This window comes from Gobio gobio (assembly GCF_949357685.1).
Source record: "Gobio gobio genome assembly, chromosome: 23".
Lineage (NCBI taxonomy): Eukaryota > Metazoa > Chordata > Actinopteri > Cypriniformes > Gobionidae > Gobio > Gobio gobio.
The window spans coordinates 18,425,290-18,444,832 of NC_137119.1; the positions used below are offsets into that span (position 1 = coordinate 18,425,290).

Here is a 19,543-nt window from a genome sequence, read left to right on the forward strand (position 1 = left end):
TGCAGCTGAATTGTGAATTTGATAAATGTATCAACCAAAAAAATAATAATAATTACATTACAGGATAGGGCTGGGTAAAAAATATAGATTTTTTTATTTTAATAGATTCTTATGTTTATGAACCAATATTAGTCATCCTGTTTTCAATTGATGAACGAATGGAGCTTTGTAGAGCCCCTCCCATCCAAACAATCACAATAATCTTTGTGCTTTACTTTTGATATGAAACAGTCTCAGATTTCAAATTAAAATTTATTACGAAATTTTAAAAAATAAAGTTTTGGCGTTGTTTAATGTGGTGTGACCGATCGCAGTAGCCTCAGTTCAAAAGAAGCGGCAGCGCACAGCTCAAATTAACTGATCATCACTTCCACTTTAATACCAATTACAGAGCGAAATAAAAATGAATGAACGTCTAGAAAAATGCATTTTGATAAATAGATGCACCACATTACACATTCATTATAATTTTTAATGTTCTTCAATGCATGTTTGAATAAATCTGTGTAGTTTTATAACTGCCACCATTTAAATGTTTATATTTCAAAAACAAATTTGGGAGAAATATGATCATGCAATTGTACAGTTAGTATTATAACTTTATTATTATTTAAAAAAGAGTGTAATTTGTTTATATTTAATTCAGTTCATTTAAACCTTCAATTTTACAGTAATGTATTACCAACTGACACCCATGTATAGTTTACAGCATTAGTTGAGAGATTTTTTTTTTTCCTTCAGAAATGTACTGTATCTGATATATATCAACAACAATCGATATTGAATTTTTATCGAAATCTTGTGAATGTAAATCGAAGTGAATCATCATGAAATTTGTGTCAATACCCAGCTTTATTACAGAATTCAAAGCAGACACTCCTGCCATTTAAAGCAAGAGGTTTACCACTGGTTTAGCACTGGAGTTCTTGTTAAAAACAACTTTTATTCCGAGAAATATCATTGTAAGCTGATGGGAAAATGCCTCCACCACAATTCTCAGTGTTTTATCTAGTTTGATGTCAGGTGACTGCTTTGGAGGACACTGGTGTATACTAGGAAGGATGCTTTTTTTTTTTCTTCTTCTTCTTCTGTGTTATTTCTCAGAATCTTCCTTGTGTAGTTTTTTTTTTTTTTTAACTCTTAATTTTCTAACTGTTATGTAGTACTTTTATAACTGTGTTGGAGCAATTTTGTACAGATCTGTAGCATTAGAAGTACACTTTCTATTTTAGCCAAGGTTTTCCAAAATAGTCATAGTAACATGCTTTTTTCCCTAGACTTTTTGACTTTAAAAGTGTCACTAGCGTCACCAAGCTAAGTATCAAATATATTGTATTGTTCCAAACAGTTCCTCCTGAAACTTTGAGTCAGAAAAGTTTGTTTTGGGCCGCTCAACTCATGAAACTGTCATCATAAAGCCCAAAGTATCCTTTAGTTCGTTTTAACGCAAACACTTAATATGTATACATACAGCTGAACGCATAGTCTTTTAAAGTATTTACTCCATATACTCCATATTTCAGGGTTTTTCCTGGATCAAAAATGGTCCTTGGTGGTGGCGGACAAACGCGGTCATACGGTATAAAGTACCTAACATATGTGAACTGCGAGCCCAGTACTGACAATAAATTTAAAACAAATGCAAAGAAATTGTTTGTAATAATAGCTCATCTTATCCTAGTTAACAAATGTGCTCAGAACTATTTTATAAAAAATCTGTAAATGTAAAAAAATCTGAGTGACTGATTTGTACAGTGAACAGCAACATAAAACGGTGTCTATTGTTGTTGTATCTCCAGAAGTTTGATGATGTTGTTACATTTCAGTTTCTTTTTTGTTTGTAAAACAACGGGCCGGAACAGTGTTGTGAGGTTGTGTACAAACACTGGCTTGCACCGTTATTATGCTGATGATGAAATTTACTTCATGTGCATTGAATGCATACTCTACCTGCCCTGTATAAAGTGAAGTGACTGTACTTTAAGCTGGGATTGAAGAAAGTACTTTTTCATAAAGTCAGTAAATAATTTCCTGTCTTCTCTTTTATTGAACATCTTGAGAATGTGACTTGTCCTTCCTCGATTTTGCTGTGTGGAAGGATTGTTTTGGCCTCGCTTCTGTACTGCACCCCTGTCTCCTGTTATTTAAGTTTTGCAAAAGCAAAATGGTAAACCCAGTAGCCTCAGTTATCCCAAGAGAATTAATGGTTTTTAGAGGGCTGTTTTTACATCTAAAAACACTAGTCTACTTCCTAAATCTTGAATTTGAACGCCTGGGGCCTCTCAATAGGGAACTGAACGTGAGCAGTAGGCATGACATGCACGGTTGGCAGAACTTGGCACTGGCCACCAAAGTGCAGGGATTCCCGTAACTCTGTGTGTGTGCTGAAGGAGGGGGGTTACAGTAGTGACATCTGGTCGACCCAAGGCCCTGCACAGGAAAACCACTGCGTCTGGAGAGTGGAAGCTGTGGGGTAAGGGGAAGGAGCGTCGACTGGTGGTTGGAGGGGCAATGGTTTCTTGACTGATAACAGGGGAGATAAGCTCCATTTATGGAATCAAAGTAGAGCTCTTAAGTGCCCCCACCTGGATCTGACCACCAGATTCATGATTTCTGTTCAAAATATGTCAGTTAACTCTGTCTCTTTCTCTTTCCCTTTAGGTACGTTGTCATGGGGAACCTCCTCAAAGTTTTGACATGCACAGACCTTGAACAAGAGCCCAACTTCTTCCTTGATTTTGAAAGTGAGATTTTTCCCTTTTCTATCAACTCTCTTTAATTTATTACCTGTAAATAATCCTCCATTCTCAAAGCTTCCCTAAAAATATGCATTACTTTAGTATCTCACATGCCCTTGTTGGTATGTTCAGGCACTTTGTCATCAACTTTGCCATCAAGATGTGTAGGTCATTACCCGGTCACCATATACAAAATGCCAGTTCCACTTTGGGACGTGATACTATCTGAAACTCCTTTCCCCTGGAGACTAGTTCATGAACCACGCGCAATCTGCTACCATCCCATTTGTTAAAACCCAAAAACTCTCTTCAAAGCAAAGGAAGGTGAATGAACCAAAGAAAAGAAGACAGTGGAAAACAAGAGTTTCCTGGCTTTTATTGCCCTTGCCCACAGAACATTTCCACCCTACAGTGTTTGTTTCCATTTTTAGTCACAGTAGCTGTTTCTTGGAAGAAATACAGGGGGCGATATGGAGTCACCTCGAAATCATCGGCTCATTCATGGGTCATCAGACGGACACCTATAAGAGCATGGGTTATGTAACACTAATAAAGAGGATGGGAGTGCAACGAGACTCCAATACACAGAGCACTGTAACAGGACCTACTGTATCAAGACGAGAACATATAATCTGAAATATCATGGCACTTTTAATGTGTGGCATCTGAATGCTTGGTGAGAAAGGAGGTGGCCCTTAATTTCTTAAATTGCACTCGAAGCCAGCTGTAGTTAAATGCTGCCAATGTCTCATTGAGTTTTCTCTTTAGATGTGGCCCTAAAGTTTCCACCATTTAAAATTCCACACTTTGCCTGGAACATATGAAACTGGCTCAGCTGTGGAGGTTTGGCTTAAATACTCTTTAAGACCCCAGCGAGGCTCTGTTAAAAGAGTAACTTACCCCAAAATTTGAACACTGTAGTTTTTTTTTTAATAATAGAGCACAGGAATTGTTCGGCAGAACGAAGTATGCATGGCCTAACAAACACTTTAACAAGCTGACAGTGATGTCACATTTGGACTGTGTATATGCAAAGTTCATGTTCCAAGTTCAAACTATATGAGTGTACTTATGGGCAAATTTCAGATGCTGTTTTTTGTAACTTTGAAGAGCTATGCAGGATGGAGACACTACTTGAGTCATTCCAAACAAATGGGAGAAAGCAAATCACTTATGGTCTCTTTGGGTGTACTTGCACTAAGCAATCAGAACCATGCTCGAGCACGTTTGACACCCTAAGTCTAGTTCACTTAACTAGTGAACTAGTGAAGAGGTGGGCTTGGGCATAGATCAGTTGAACTCGCAGTACACATGTAGTGTGTAACTACACCAGAGAACGGAACGGCTACTACTTGGTGTGTGTGTTTGTGTGTTTGTGTGTGCGTGCGTGCGTGCGTGCGTGCGTGCGTGCGTGCGTGCGCGCGCGCGCGTGTGTGTGTGTGTGTCTCACTTTATTGACGAAAAGGAATTGTAATTTGCAAGTAAAACTGCAAATTCCTCCCTCAATGTCAACTGCCTCTGAAATAAAATAATGCTTTTTAGCATGATTTAAGTGAAAATCGCTGCGCTACATAAATTATAAATAAATCTATTTATTCAACCCATTAGCAAGAGTTATTTATTTTATTTTTAAGAATGTTTTTGTCTTATGCTCACCCAGGCTGCATTTATTTGATCAAAAATACAGTAAAAACAGTAATATTTTTAAATATTTTTAAAATTTAAAAGAACTGTTTTCTAATTTAATATCTTTAAAAAAAAATACATTCAGGATTCTTTGAATAGAAAGTTTAAAAAGCAGCATTTTTTATTGAAATATATATTTTTAACATTATAAAAAGACATTTATAATGTTAAAAATATATATTTCAATAAAAAATGCTGCTTTTTAAACTTTCTATTCAAAGAATCCTGAATGTATTTTTTATTTTATTTTATTGTCAGTTAAGTCCTTGCTCAATACAAAAAGTATTAATTTCTTTTAAAATAAAAAAATAAAATAGAATCTTACAGTCTCCATTAGACTTAAATGGTAGTCAATGTCTATGTCTTCTTCCCTCAGAGTACTTGCTATTCGGAATCAATAAGGCACAGTGATAGTGGAATTTTCCCACACACAACCTTAACAGGTTTAAATCTAGTGCACAAAGTGTCACTAAGTAATCCGTTTCTTTGTTCTTTCCTTCATTTTAATCTTGCCTCATTCTCAAAGGTATGAAGCTCTGATTCCTGTTCATGAGTTGCATACGTACTTCTTAACATGAACGTCTATACGTTCTCTCTTGATGTGTCAAACACTGACGAAATGTGACCTTGAAATACCTTTTGATTAAAGACCTTAAAGTCTATTTCATGTATTCCCTTCTTTCTTTCTCTCTCTGTCTCTCTCTGCCTCCAGATGCCCAGCCAACAGAAGCAGAGCGGGAAACGTGGGAAGAAGTGGATGTGGTCCTGAAGGATGCACTGGGAATACTTGACGAACTACAGGCGTATAAAGGCGCGGGCCAAGAGATACGGGAGGTACACGCAAGATCAGTTTGACTCATATTATGTATGCACATACATACAGTTGTTCATGCAAAATTGTCTCCTTATATAAATCAATTCACACAAAATGATTTGAGGGAACGATATCGGTGGCTTTAAAACATCTTATCTTGTGTGTGTAATATTTGAAATTCTCTGCTCAATCACGCCTCGGGATGAGTGAGTGTCAGTGTGATTGATACTCTTGTTGCCACGGATACTGTTGCTATACAGATATAGTTGCCAAGGGCTTGCGTCTTCTGCAGAATGAAAGTGAATGTTTTCTTTTATTTCTTTTTTCTAATTTTGCTCAAAAGAACATGGTGCATTCCTTTTATGTCAGCACACTCAGTAATTACTGTAATGAGCCACATGTATTTGGAAATTGAAAAGCAAACTGAGGTAGAGAGAGGAAGGCTTGACTAGTTCTGCCCAGTGTCTTAATGGAAAAACATTTAAAAAAAAAAAACACTTCAAACCTCTTGTGTATTTGGATTTGACATCATTTACATCCTCAAATTGCCACCCTCAAGAGCACATCAGTTAAAAGCCTCATTCCAATTACGCTAATCTCATACCATCATAAAATAATATGTTCTGTTTAGACTTGTGGAAACTTTATTTATAAGTCACCAGATTTTGTATTATTGTGATGTTTTTTGTTTCTTTCAGGCAATCCAGAACCCAAATGACGAGGCATTACAAGACCAGGCGTGGGCTGCTGTGGTGCCACTAGTAGGCAAACTAAAGAAGTTCTACGAATTTTCACAGAGATTAGGTACATTAGCCTATTTTTCTTAGTAGTTATTAGGGGTGTAACAATACACTCCTGTCACGATTCGATACAAATCAAGATACTGAACTCACGATACAATATTATCGTGATATTTTAAGCCAAAATAAAAAAAGTATTATTATTATCAGGACCCACACATATTCCCCCATCGCATTATTATACATTATATTCAACATAATGTATATTAGTTTATTGTAGTAATGTCACTGAAACTACATACACTTTCATTTTTCTCCTCACACAGTACTCGCACTTCCAAGCAACACACACACACAGACTCTCCCAGTGCTCACTATGTCCCGCCTCTCCCGCTATTAATGCACTATACATATAAGAATAAACCATCTAAAACACTCAACACAACACAATCATACTGCTAAAACTAAATGTGATATTGTGATTTTAAATGTTTGCGCTTTCACTTTAAGGAGTGCTGTTCAGATGATCAATGCAATCAATCATAGTTCTAATCGAGTCTCAAAAGGACTATTCCCAAGCTGGTTAGTTCGTCCAAAAATTTAAATTTTGCATTGACTGTTTTCACATGTCACACAAGCATTTGAACATCTGCATTTACTACAGTATTCCATAAGTTTTAAATCTGTTCATCATATAAAGCCATCTTGTCTCTTCAGAAGACTTGGATTTGGATTAGACCACTCGACTGATTCATTTTATTATGCTTTTAGGATTTTTTTTGTCTCTTTTAAGATTAGAGGAACGGACTTTAAATGAAGTGACCAAAAAAGGTTTCATAGAAAATAACTTAATTTGTGTTTGGAAGTTGAAAAGTTGATAGTTTTGAAATTACATGAGGGTAAGGACATGATGACAGAATTTACATTTATGGGGGAATTCGCCTATACCTTATAAATACAGTAAGCTGATTCTTGGATAAATCTAACTATATCCCAAATCATATCGTTTATATGAATGATATATATATCGTCTCATTTAGATCTCATTTTAACAATGTATCTTTACACCCCTAGTAGTTACGCATCCTAGTAGAAACATTTTAAGTGAACATTCTGCCATCATTTATTTTACCTCATGTCATTCCAAATCTGAATGTTTGTCAACTTAAAGGATTAGTTCACTTTAAAATAAATATTACCCCACCATCCTAGGTGTATGACTTTCTTCTTTCTGATGAACACAATCAGAGTTACAGTATATTAATACATATCCTGATGTTTCCAATCTTTATAATGGCAGTGAACAGGGCCATGAGTTTGAAGCTCAAAAAAAGTACATCCATCCTTCATAAACGATGTAGGATGTAGCGTAAGCGTTTTGAACTGCTAGAGATGTTACACTTTCTTCGTAAGTTGAAGGCAGTCTGGCGGAAGCTAGATGTATTACTTTATAAAGTTTTAAATATTTATATTTTTCTAACAAAATCCCATCGATTCGCTTCAGAAGGCCTTTATTAACCCCCGGAGCCGCGTTGAGGACGTTAATGAGGGATGGATGCACTTTTTTGAGCTTCATACTCATGAGCCCCAATCACTGCCATTATAAAGCTTGGAAACATCAGGATATTTATTAATATAACTCTGATTGTGTTAATCAAAAAGAAGAAAGTCATATATACCTAGGATGTCATGAGGGTGAGTAAATCATGGGGTCATTTTAATTTTAAAGTGAACTAATTCTTTAACCCAAAAGGAGATTTTAACAGAATGTCCAGGCTGCTCTTTTTCATATAATGAAAGTAAATGGGGTCGCAAAAATGTCAAGAAAGCACCATAAGTACTGATGAAATATTCTTTGTTTGCCCGCCTACAAAAAAGCAGCATAAACATTTAGCATCTTTTTTGTGTTTTGTAGAAAAAAGCTACTTATACAGATGGCATGATTTTTGGGGAAAATGGCCTTACATGATTTTTCTAATTGAAAAATGATAGATTGCTATTTCAATAGCGAATTAAAAAAAAAACAAGTTTGATGTCCTTGTTTGTAGGGCTACACATTGAGACCAAAACATTTGTGCTTTTATATTAATATGACTATAAAGTAGTAATAATAATAACAATAATAATTAAAGCTGCTAGCAGCGATGAAAGGGCCCTCGCACATGCACCGCCACCCCTCAGCAAAACAGCGAATAGTGGGCGACATGCATTTAAGTGGGTAAATATAGGAGAAATATGGCAAAGTCACTTCAATGCGCTACACTTCCTGCTGCCAGCAGGTGGCGCTTTGACTATAACTGAAAATTGGCATGTAGATGTGTTCATCACTAAGGCCTTAAGATTAGACTGACCAAACATGATGTTGATCTGATTAAATCTCAATGAGGAGTTAATAGGGCTGTACGATTAATCGAAAAATAATCAAAACCGACATTCAGAACCTCTAACCAATGTATTTTTCCCATGTCGGTTATTTCGGTTTTAGTCACGTGACTCCGCCCCGTCAGTCACATCAAGTGCAGTTTGCAGGCACACAGAGAGATGCAGGAGCAGTTATCTTTGTTTATAGATGCCCAGAATAACTGTAGTAACTGCATGTTTTACACAGTTTATACAGGTAAGTTAATTGCCGTTCTTACAGGCAATAAGAACACACACACACACAGACGGCGCGCGCAAGCCCCGAACCCAGATCGCTTTCACTTTCGTCCTCATAAAGTTTGTCAAGTAAATGCGTTTAAAGGCTTGAACATTTAAAGCGATTGTGCACTATTCAAAAACAACAATACAAACAACTTCTCCGTTCAGTGCGCAGCTTTTTTCTGTGACCCAGAGAGCCGAGCCGTGTTGCGTCTCTGACAACGCGTGCGCGTCCTGAAGGCAGACCTCTTTCACCTGCGTCCTCACAAAGCTTTGTCATTTGTATGTTTTAAGGCCTGCCAGTTTGAACATTAAAGCGATTTTAGACCATCAGATGTGTATTATGTTGAACTAATGCCCGATATATTGTGACAAACGAACACTCAGACAGAAGCTCGCACATCACGTGAAGATCGCGCGCAGAGAGCAGCGCAGAAAGTCAGCGTCAAAGCTGTCCTGTGACGAAAGTAGTCACTAAAGTAGCTTAGAAACTCAACCATAGGCATATATTTTAATACCTTTGAAGTAAAGTACAAACCACAGCATTATGATGAATAGAGATGGTATGAGTAATTCACACACACAATCACTCTCTCATTAATGCATTCAAATAAATGTAATGTAGGCCTACTGTGTTAATTTATCTGTATCTGATGTACAACAAGCAGAAATCTGCCCCATAGACAATAACTGCTGAAAGTGAACCGTTTCCTTCAAGTATTTTAAAATCACAAAGAAATGCACTTTTTTATTAGAAAAAAAAATTCCACCTTTTAATAGTAGAAAATATTTACAGTAAAAACCATATCAGGAACTTACTCAAAACCTTATGAAGGCAAAAAATGTAAAGCAAAAAAAAAAAAAAAGCAAAATAATCGTTCATGAATCGTAATCGAGGTAAAATGTTCAATTAATCGAGGTTTTTATTTTTGGTCAAATCGTTACAGCCACAGTGTAAAACTTGTCATTTTCTGTTGCCCAGAGGTGGCGCTATGACTGTAACTGAATATTGGCATGTAGATGTCTTCAGGCCAGGACTCTAATAAAACGTGAAGTTTGGGGCAGATCGGACATTGTATGCCCGATTTACAACAACTTCCTGTTTTATGGCAAAACATCGAACTTTGTGAGGCCACCACGGACATGCCCTTCAGCGAAAACTCAAGATCTTCGCAATTTTAACAATGCTAAGGCCTTTAGATTAGACTGTGCAAATATGATGTTGATCTGATTAAATCTCTAGGAGGAGTTCGTTAAAGTACAACGTCTGGAAGTGGAAAAAACTGCAAACATTTTGCAGAGAAAATTCAAAATATTTCACTTCCTGTTGGGTCTTTTTTTGTAGGTATTTGGCTGTTACATGTGTCTACCGAATTTCATACTCGTACGTGAAACATAGCTTGAACGGATTTTAATTGACATTTTGTAGGTGGCGCTATCAAGCCATTTTGCCACGCCTAATTCTGAAACCCATATCAGACGTATATTTTCACCACTTCTGACGCGTGTGCAAAGTTTCATGAGTTTTCGAGCGTGTTTAGGCCCTCAAAAATGCAATTCATTTGGGAGAAGAATAATAATAGGCTGAGCAAATACAATAGGGTCCTCACCCCATCGGTGCTCGGGCCCTAATAATCAGTCTTTGCGATTTGATAATTGCACTACGTCATGTTGTGATTTTTGTTTTTTGATTAATTATACAGCCCTACATACAGTTTTGTCATTTGTAAGTGAACTGTCTCTTTCAATGTGCTTAAGAGCCATTGGCACTTTCTGTTTCAGCAAGTTTTCAGAGCTGTAAACATCTTACAAATTAAATGCACACTAACACAAACACATTAACACCTGAGCTGCCCCTGGGAAGTACAACAGCTGGTCTTTTCATAATCGTGCACAAAACACTGGGTAACAATGGTTGGGGTAAAACTCCAGCTGACGGATGGGCTTAAACGCCATAAACGTTACAAACCTCTCACTGATATGCATAGACAAAAATAATCATGATTTCTAATACTTCAGATCACATGGGTTCCTTAGCATTAGCTATTTTTGCCCATCAAAACACGGGAATGTTACCAACTTAATAAGATCATGTGGGTTGGTGGTCTTGCCCTGAAGCCCTTCAAGCCTTGCTCTTTAAATCCATGTAATGGCTTTTGAACCAGTAGTCAATGAGTGCAACCCCTCGCCAAGCGTCTGCCATACGTTACATAACTTGCCGAACTGGGTCATCTTGCTTTCCCGCGCTTTCCGCTCCAGAACACTAAACATTAGTTTTGGATCAAACTCTCATGCCTGACATGCTTCGCTAAACTACACTGATCACTTGGCATATAGTTTTCTCATATGACGATAAACCTGTCTGTATTAAAGAATTAATCATTTTATTTATTTATTTAATGCTTTATTTAGTTCATGAAGATTATTGCCATTTTTTTTTCTGTTTTAACTCTTTATTTTATTTTTATTTATTTATTTGGTTTAAAGTAAACTGGTTAATCTCAAACTACTCCATTCCTCAGTGTATATCTATAATTTTAACATTGCCCACGTATCTCACTTCTTCTCTTTCGCTTTCCCGTGATGTGATGAGATGTGACGTGTATTCCCTTGCCCCACCCTTCCATTCCTCTCATCTGCCATCCTCGTCCACACACTCTATTCTCAGCATGCGCTCTTAAAAGCCGCTCGTGTCTAGCTCTGTTTTGACTGGGAGGAGAATAGTGTGCTTCCATGGCCATTTTTAATCAGCCCTGCCAAGCTGACTAAAGCAGATGGAGGTCATTACCGTACGGCAAATCTGCTCAATTTACTCTACACACTGCTGCCGCTTGAGTCACCAGCCTGAAAATTCCCTCCCTCCCTCCCTCCCTCCCTCCCTCCCTCCCTCCCTCCCTCCCTCCCTCCCTCCCTCTCTCTCTCCCTCCCTCTCTCTCTCTCTCTCTCTCTCTCTCTCTCTCTCTCTCTCTCTCTCTCTCTCTCTTGCACCACTTTGGAGAGGAGCCTGTATGACTGTACAGGCTTGACTATGTAAAACTTTAAATCAGGAAATCTCTTGGTTTCTCAAGGCCATATGAGAAAAAAAAATATGTTTATTGACAAAGCTACCCTCTGTCTAATTTCAGACAGGAATGATTGCTGCAATTTCTAAATGAGCCAATAAAAATAAAGCTGAAAAAACCCAATATTGTTTGAACTTCTAGAGCAGACTTAACCTGAATGCTCACTTGTTCATCAGCTGTTGTTGATGCATGGATTTAAAGCCTCATCACCCAACCATTGCTTTTTTCCTTCCATTGCTTTCTTTTCAGATGCAGTATGACTTACTTGAGCAATTTCTTAATACTCGCAACAGAAAAACATGAATCATCCCAAAGGCACCTCTGTTTGGTTTTGTTTATATGTATATTTTAAGACATGTAATTGAGATCAGGATTAAAAAGTAGTTGGACCTTGGTCGATGTGGCCAGACTGAGATCATACCGTACCTCAACCATAAACTTGTTTATGGCTGCTGGACTGACTCTTATGTAAAGTAATTGCTCTAACATGCTGCTGTGTACTGTATTGCCTCAATAAAGTAATGGAGAGAATGAGAATGGGAATTGTGGGTTAAGAACAGCCTCTTAAGTCATTGAGATGATCAGAACATCACCTTGTATTAGTGGAGAACATCTAGAAACTTCAGATTAAGCCATTATGGAAAGGATGCCTTTTGTGTACATCTGAGAAAATAGTTAGCATTAAAGAACCTTTATTGGTTTATTAGGTTATGCACATTATATAGCCAAAAGATTTGGGAAGCCTGCCTTTACATGCACATGAACTTTAATGACATCCCATTCTTAATCCGTAGGGTTTAATATGGAGTTGGCCCACCCTTTGCAGTTACAACAGCTTCAACTCTTCACAAGGTTTAGGTGTTTATGGGGATTTTTGGCCATTCTTTTAGAAGTGCATTTGTGAGGTCAGGCACTGATGTTGGACGAGAAGGCCTGGCTCGCAGTCTCTGCTCTAATTCATCCTAAAGGTGTTCTATTGGCTTGAGGTCAGGAAACCCATTCCATGAAGCTCTCTACGCACTGTTTCTTTAGCTAATCTGAAGGTCACACGAAGTTTGGAGGTCTGTAGCTATTGACTCTGCAGAAAGTTGGCGACTTCAGTGCACTGTGTGCCTCAGCATGCGCCGACCCCGCTCTGTGATTTTATGTTGCTGTTGTTCCCAATTGCTTCCACTTTGTTATAATACCATTAACAGTTGACCGTGGAATATTTAGTAGTGAGGAAATTTCACAAATGGACTTACTGAACACACCTTTGGCCATGGAAGTGATTGGAACACCTGAATTCAATGAGTTGGAGGGGTGTCCCAATACTTTTGGCACAATTGTGTGTGATACCAGATGTTTTATGTTGTTTGTTGCCAAAGTTTATTCTTGTTGCAGGTCTCAGGGTTCCCACTCGTCCTGGAAAACCTGGAAAATTGATGACAAATTTTCAAGTCCTGGAAAACATGTAAAATGTCCTGGAAAATCTTGTTGTTGTCTGGGAAAATTCTTTAAAAAAAAGTTATTTCCTTAGCCGAGTATAAAGAGTTTATCGCTGGCCCAAACAATTAGCGCTAGTTGCAGAAAGTACATGTTCAGGAACGCTGAGTTTGATACGTGTGAGTAGTATTTTTGAATAATGATGTTTAGTCTTGTGTTGCCACTTGCAGCCATTAGCTAATGCTAATGCTATAACTGCTCAAATGTATGCAGTGAATGTTAACTCGTAAGCTGCTACCTGATCACATAATTTTGATACAAAGTCACATTTGTGTGTTTAAAGTCAGAATTGCAAGATATAGTCAGAATTGCGTGATATAAACTCGCAAGTCTTTTCTTCACAATTGACTTTTTTGCGCAGTTGCGAGTTTATATCTTGCACTTCTGACTTCTTTTCTCAGAATTGTGAGATCTAAACTGCAATTGCAAGTTATAAAGTCCAATTCTGAGGAAAAAAGAATTGCGACAATTTTCGCGTTTATATCACAAATATGTAAACTCGCAATTGCGAGAAAGTCAGAATAGCGAGATAAAAAGTCAGAATTGCAAGATATAGTCAGAATTGCGTGATATAAACTCGCAATTCTGACCTTTTCTTCACAATTGACTTTTTTGCGCAGTTGCAAGTTTATATCTTGCAATTGTGACTTCTTTTCTCAGAATTGTGAGATCTAAACTGCAATTGCAAGTTATAAAGTCCAATTCTGAGGAAAAAAGAATTACGACAATTTTTGCGTTTATATCACAAATATGTAAACTCGCAATTGCGAGAAAGTCAGAATAGCGAGATAAAAAGTCACAATTACCTTTTCTTTCTATTCTGTGGTGTAAACAAGCTTCCATAGTCATAATGTTTGATTAAGAGCTCATATTGAAAAATGCTGGATTGTTTAGTAATGGCAATAAACTGTACGGCTTTTAAAGACTTAGAAAGCAATATTTGGCGTGATCCTTGTCTTTTATTCCCGCCGTAGTAAAATTGAAAATGTCCTGGAAAAGTACTGGAAAATGGTTGCTGAAAAAGAGTGGGAACCCTGAGGTCTGCAGGCAGAATAAATCAATATGGCTGCATATCACATACATTCTTAGCATGTGTTTTGTATCAGTTTTACAATTTAGTAAACCTGAATATTGTATAGAATCTGACATACAGCCATATTTATTTTATTCAGGGGTGGTTTTATACAAAATTTTGTTTTAAAACCGAAATATATTAGTATATTGTTCAGATTTCAGTATGAGTCAGATTGTTTGCCAATCATAAACAGCCATCCTTTAAGGGGTTCTATTTACTTACCGGAATTTATATTTAACACAATAATTTGTGTATATTTTAAACCATTTGTTTATAAATAATTTATTAAATCATTAAGCTCCTCAAATGAATCTAATGAATCTTACCCCTGTGTGACACTACAGAAGCAGCACTGCACAGTCTGTTGAGAGCACTCACTAGTGAGACATACGATGACCCCACACAGCATCTGGAGAGAGAGCAGGCCCTCGCCAAACAGTTCGCTGAGATCCTACACTTCACACTGCGCTTTGATGAGCTCAAGGTGAGGACCATACCTCCAATAAATATGCCTTAGTTTACTTAATGACATTTTTTTGTTTGACAAGTTAATCATGTTTGTTTTCACTGAATCAGCCATTGAATAAATTTTCATTTGAAGTTCTTGTTAATTTAAATGTTTATTCAACATTCAATGTGCACTGTTCTAACAGCGGCCAAAAAGATTATCAAAATTTGACATGAACCTACATTTCAAGCAGTCAAAATGTGGCTTATAGAGCTCAAAAATATTGCACTGTCAGAATGCACAACAGCAAGAATTATTAAAGCCAAACCAAAAACACTTAATGTATGGGCAGAATTTATTGGGAAACTCTCCCATATAATATCTTATTGGAATCCTGAATCTGTGCTGGTGCTAGCCCTTTTTATTACTTGCGCAAACCCTGGTTTTGTATATAGTTAAGTGGTTTCTCACAAGTTATGATACGTTCAATTCTGCAATAAAAAAAATAATCACAAAAAAAATCATTGAATATGCACTAATACTAGACAGCTGATGCAATACAGGTCAAAAATCAGTTGGGTCTCAAAAACCCTGTTGAGAACATGTTTGAGTCATATAATAAGAAATAAGAACAAAAAAATATTACAGTGACAGTAAAAAAGTAATGAGAACCTAATGAGAATCGCTACTAAGAATAATAAGAATTATGAAAAAAAAAATAAAGCTTAAAAAAATGAAAACATTCGGCTGTACATTCGGTACAGTAATCTGTATTTAGGGAAAATATCCCTAATTGTCATGAATAATATGAAATATATTGTTTCAATATGAAAAAATTCTAAATGGACCTGAAAACATGCTTCAGTTCTTTATGTAAAATAGATTTCCTTTAGATTTTTATATGTTTTTTTTTCTTTCTTTTTTTCAGTTAAATGTGACCTAAACCTGTTTTAATGTGATTCACCCATTTGGATGTCAATGAGTAGAAATTATTCATTAGTTTAATGTTTTCTAGTCAAATTAAATGCATGGTTAAAATATGAGCTCATCATATAAGTCAGCAGAATTTTAACATGCAGCCTGCTTACACACTACCATGCGATAGATGAGACTGACCAGGATGTTATGCCTTAACAAGCTTTCTCTTCTCACTAATGACATGCTAATTGTGATTTAGAAACCAGCTAATGTGAAAATAATTACTTTCCAAGTGCACCAGTCTTTTTTTGCTGCCCCTGGTGCTTGCCAATCCTTTCTCGACATTTAAGATCATAGGAAAAATAGCTTTTGAGCTATGGCTCTGCTCCATTCTCTTATCCTCTGCTTAAACACCTGCTGTTTATTTTACACCAAATTAATAATGCAGAACGGACAGTTAAAAGTGTTTATGTCAAAAAGACATCTCACTGAGCTCTGCTTTTTTACTTCTCTGACCATGTCAGAACCTTAGACAATCACACAACCCTAAATGACTGAACAGTAAACCACCTAATTTGTCCCGGGTTATGTGTCCAAAAAAATCAAATAATGATTCGTCTAGCCGTTTTCTTATTTGTCTCAGAACCAACACTAGCGCCTTTCTTGTTCTTTATAATGCAAACATTCACATACACCCTTCACATTCACGACGCCCTGCGGCACAGAGCTGGGATGTCCCAATTAAAGTCCCCCCAGATGGGGTTGCTAAATGCGAGAAGGTAGGGGGTGTAAGGTGGCATGCCAACCTCCATCCAACCATGCCCTCCTCTCAGCTTGGCGCAGTGACCTACTTCAGCCCGCCAATGCCGTAGTGCATTAGGAAAGGCTGTCTGGTCTGGCAGTAAATAGACTGAATACCAGCACTGCATTTTTTTTGGACAAGGATGTCAATTGAGAAAATTGTTTTAATTTTATAAGAGAATTATCTTTGTAATTAAACTTTGCTGGAAAACCTGTTGTACACAATCTGCTACATTCTTGATAGTTGATAGATTGATAGTTTATACAAGTAGCAAGTCAACAAGTGTACATTGTGTCTTTTTGCTGTGGTATTTTTATCAATATTTCAAGATGAACACTTACTGGACTGAAGCAACTTAGGTCTACTTGCTTATCCACACATCCTTTAAATTTAAAAAAAAAAATTGTATCGAATATGATACATCAGACTTTCAGATCTCTCAATTATCATTGTAATGCATTGCATTGTATGTTTTGCCCTCACAATAAAAACTTCAGATCTTTGCTTAAGCTAAGCATTTAAATATAATCTTAATAAGACTTATTATTGGGAATTAAAGAGTGACAACTCATATTTATATGCATTTCACGCAAGTAGTCTGTTATAAAGATTATATTTATTTATATATTACAAATCATCAGAATTTTATCTTCTTGACCATATAAATATCAGCAACTGCACAAAATTTCACATTTTTGCTCGGTTTGGGAATAAAATTGAGGTGTGAGTTTCATATTCTCCTATATCATACTGTATGAGCCATAAAAGCCTGATGTATCAAATATGATGCTCAACAAAAAAACATACACAAACTTTTTTTTTTGTCTAAAGGTTCAATTAACTTCTTTTTCAAATAATTAGATTTTTCTGACTATTATTTTATACTGTATGCCAGGCTTTAGAGGGTTATTAATCATAATCTCTGTCCAAATTCACTGGACATTTGGGATAATTATAGGTGACCTCTGCTCGTTTTTCACCCTGACCTTTGTCTTCTAACCCATCTCCGCTGTCGTCTTGATGATCACCCCCCTCCTTTGTCACAAATTTGTCACCCAACCCTAAATTGAACATGACTCTTCATTAAAGCATATTTATCCATCTGTCACAAGCTGCAAATCTACTGCGGTACTCTTCAGGTTTAAACAATGCTTCAATTGGGGATGCATGGGTCCCAGACACTGTCTAGCTCCTGACAGATAAAGATTGCTCTGATTACCTAAAGGAACTGGTAGTCATTTAAGTAAAGCTTTAGCTAATCCCGTAAGTGTTCTTTTCCTTCTAGGCTACTAGACTGCATTTGTCTACCTCAGTCATGTCACACCAGCAATTGCTTGTAGATTTTCGTCCCTTTGAAGCACCATTACATAGACAATTTATTTTTATGAATGGTTCTTGTTAAGGCAAGCATCGTTACTATTGTACTTAGAATTATGGGTCGTTTATAAACCCACAACTTTGAGTATTAAACTTTGTTGTGTAACTCTGAGAGATGAGCTATTACTTACTAAAGGGTTTAGACATTTCCACCGGGCAGACAAAAAAAAACAAAAAACGGATAAAATAATCCCATAGACCACATTTAGAGACACAAAAAAGAGACTTGGTGGTGGCTGGTAAGTAACCTGTTGAAACCTAGCAATGCCCTAGCAACTATACAGCTAAAAACTAGTGCTGGGCAATCGATTAATCATGATTGATCGCATTCCAAAATAAAAGTTTGTTTACATAATATGTGTGTGTACTGTGTATAATTATTTATATATATAAATAAACACACTCCTTCATGTATATATTTAAGAAATAATTGCATGTATATGCTCTATATATATTTATATATTTTATCTTATATATAAATATTTTATATATAAATATTACATATTTTTCTTAAATATATTCATGCGTGTGTGTGTGTGTGTGTGTGTGTGTGTGTGTGTGTGTGTGTGTGTGTGTATTTATATATACATAATAATTATACACAGTACACAAACACATATATATTATGTAAACACAAACTTTTATTTTGGATGAGATTAATGCGATTGTGATTAATCGATTGCCCAGCACTACTAAAAACCGATCTGAACATTTTAGCAACCATGTAGCAATGTCCTGTCAACAACCCACAACAAGCTAGGATCATGAAAGAGAATCACGAGATTCGCTCTAAAATCGCCATGCACATTTTCTTCAGAAAATGTAAAATATGGACTATTGTTTGGTGTCAGTAAGAATTTTTTTTGTTTGTTTTTGAAAAAAAGGTATCTTATCAGAAATACAGTAACAATAATAATATTGTGAAATATGATTACGATTTAAAATATATTTTATTAAATTAAATGTATTCCTTTGATGGTAAAGCTGAATTTTCGCATTATTAGTATTATTAGCTATTTGTTTGCATTAATCCAGTTTTCAGTGTCATACAATCCCCCAGAAATCATTCTAATATGCCGATTTGGTGCACAATTAATATATATTTTTGTATTATTATCATTGTCGAAAACCGTTGGGCTGCTTAAAATTTTTGTGGAAATGGTGTTTTTTGTTTTTTCAAGATTCTTTGAGTAGAAATTCAAAAGATAAGCATTTATTTTAAATGGTAATGTTACAAAAGATTTCTATAATTTTGATAAATTTAATCCATGCTTGCTGAATAAACGTATCAAACTAATTTAAGATGTTTGGTGTAAATTCTTTTTCAGATGACAAATCCTGCTATTCAGAATGACTTCAGTTATTACAGGAGGACCCTCAGTCGCATGAGGATCAATAACGTTCCTGTGAGTTTACTCAAGAATTGAAACTATCACCTCTCTTTCTTGTAGTCTTTTCTCTCATCCTCTTCCCTCTTTCTCTCTTTCTATTTATCTTTCTGTGTGCTACATTTCTGTCCTCACTTAACCTCTTTTATCCACACTTATATATACAGCTCTGAAAAAAATTAAGAGACCACTTAACATTGATTTCTCAATGTTAAGTGGTCTCTTAATTTTTTCCAGAGCCATTTATATATATTTTACTTTTAAATGAAAAGTGTACCTTTTGAACTGACAGCTCTCGATTTTATCTTAACCCCTTCCACATAACTAACACACTTCCTTTTTCTTTTTCAAACAAATACTCAAGCCACTT

At 36.2% G+C, this 19,543-nt stretch overlaps 1 protein-coding gene across 4 annotated transcripts in view; it reads left to right on the forward strand.

The window, feature by feature from the left end:
* Window positions 1-19,543, forward strand: part of fam49bb (family with sequence similarity 49 member Bb) — a 155,704-nt gene that overhangs the window by 129,884 nt on the left and 6,277 nt on the right. For 3 of the 4 annotated variants that reach the window (XM_079806185.1, XM_079806184.1, XM_079806186.1), the window contains 5 exons: window positions 2,662-2,744; window positions 5,137-5,258; window positions 5,937-6,042; window positions 14,585-14,724; window positions 19,114-19,191. In XM_079806185.1, coding sequence (XP_079662311.1) covers window positions 2,672-2,744; window positions 5,137-5,258; window positions 5,937-6,042; window positions 14,585-14,724; window positions 19,114-19,191 — 519 coding nt within the window. In that variant the 5' untranslated portion in view covers window positions 2,662-2,671. Of the gene's footprint in view, window positions 1-2,661; window positions 2,745-5,136; window positions 5,259-5,936; window positions 6,043-13,448; window positions 14,725-19,113; window positions 19,192-19,543 lie in introns of all 4 variants that reach the window. The other variant, XM_079806187.1, reaches the window with a different exon arrangement.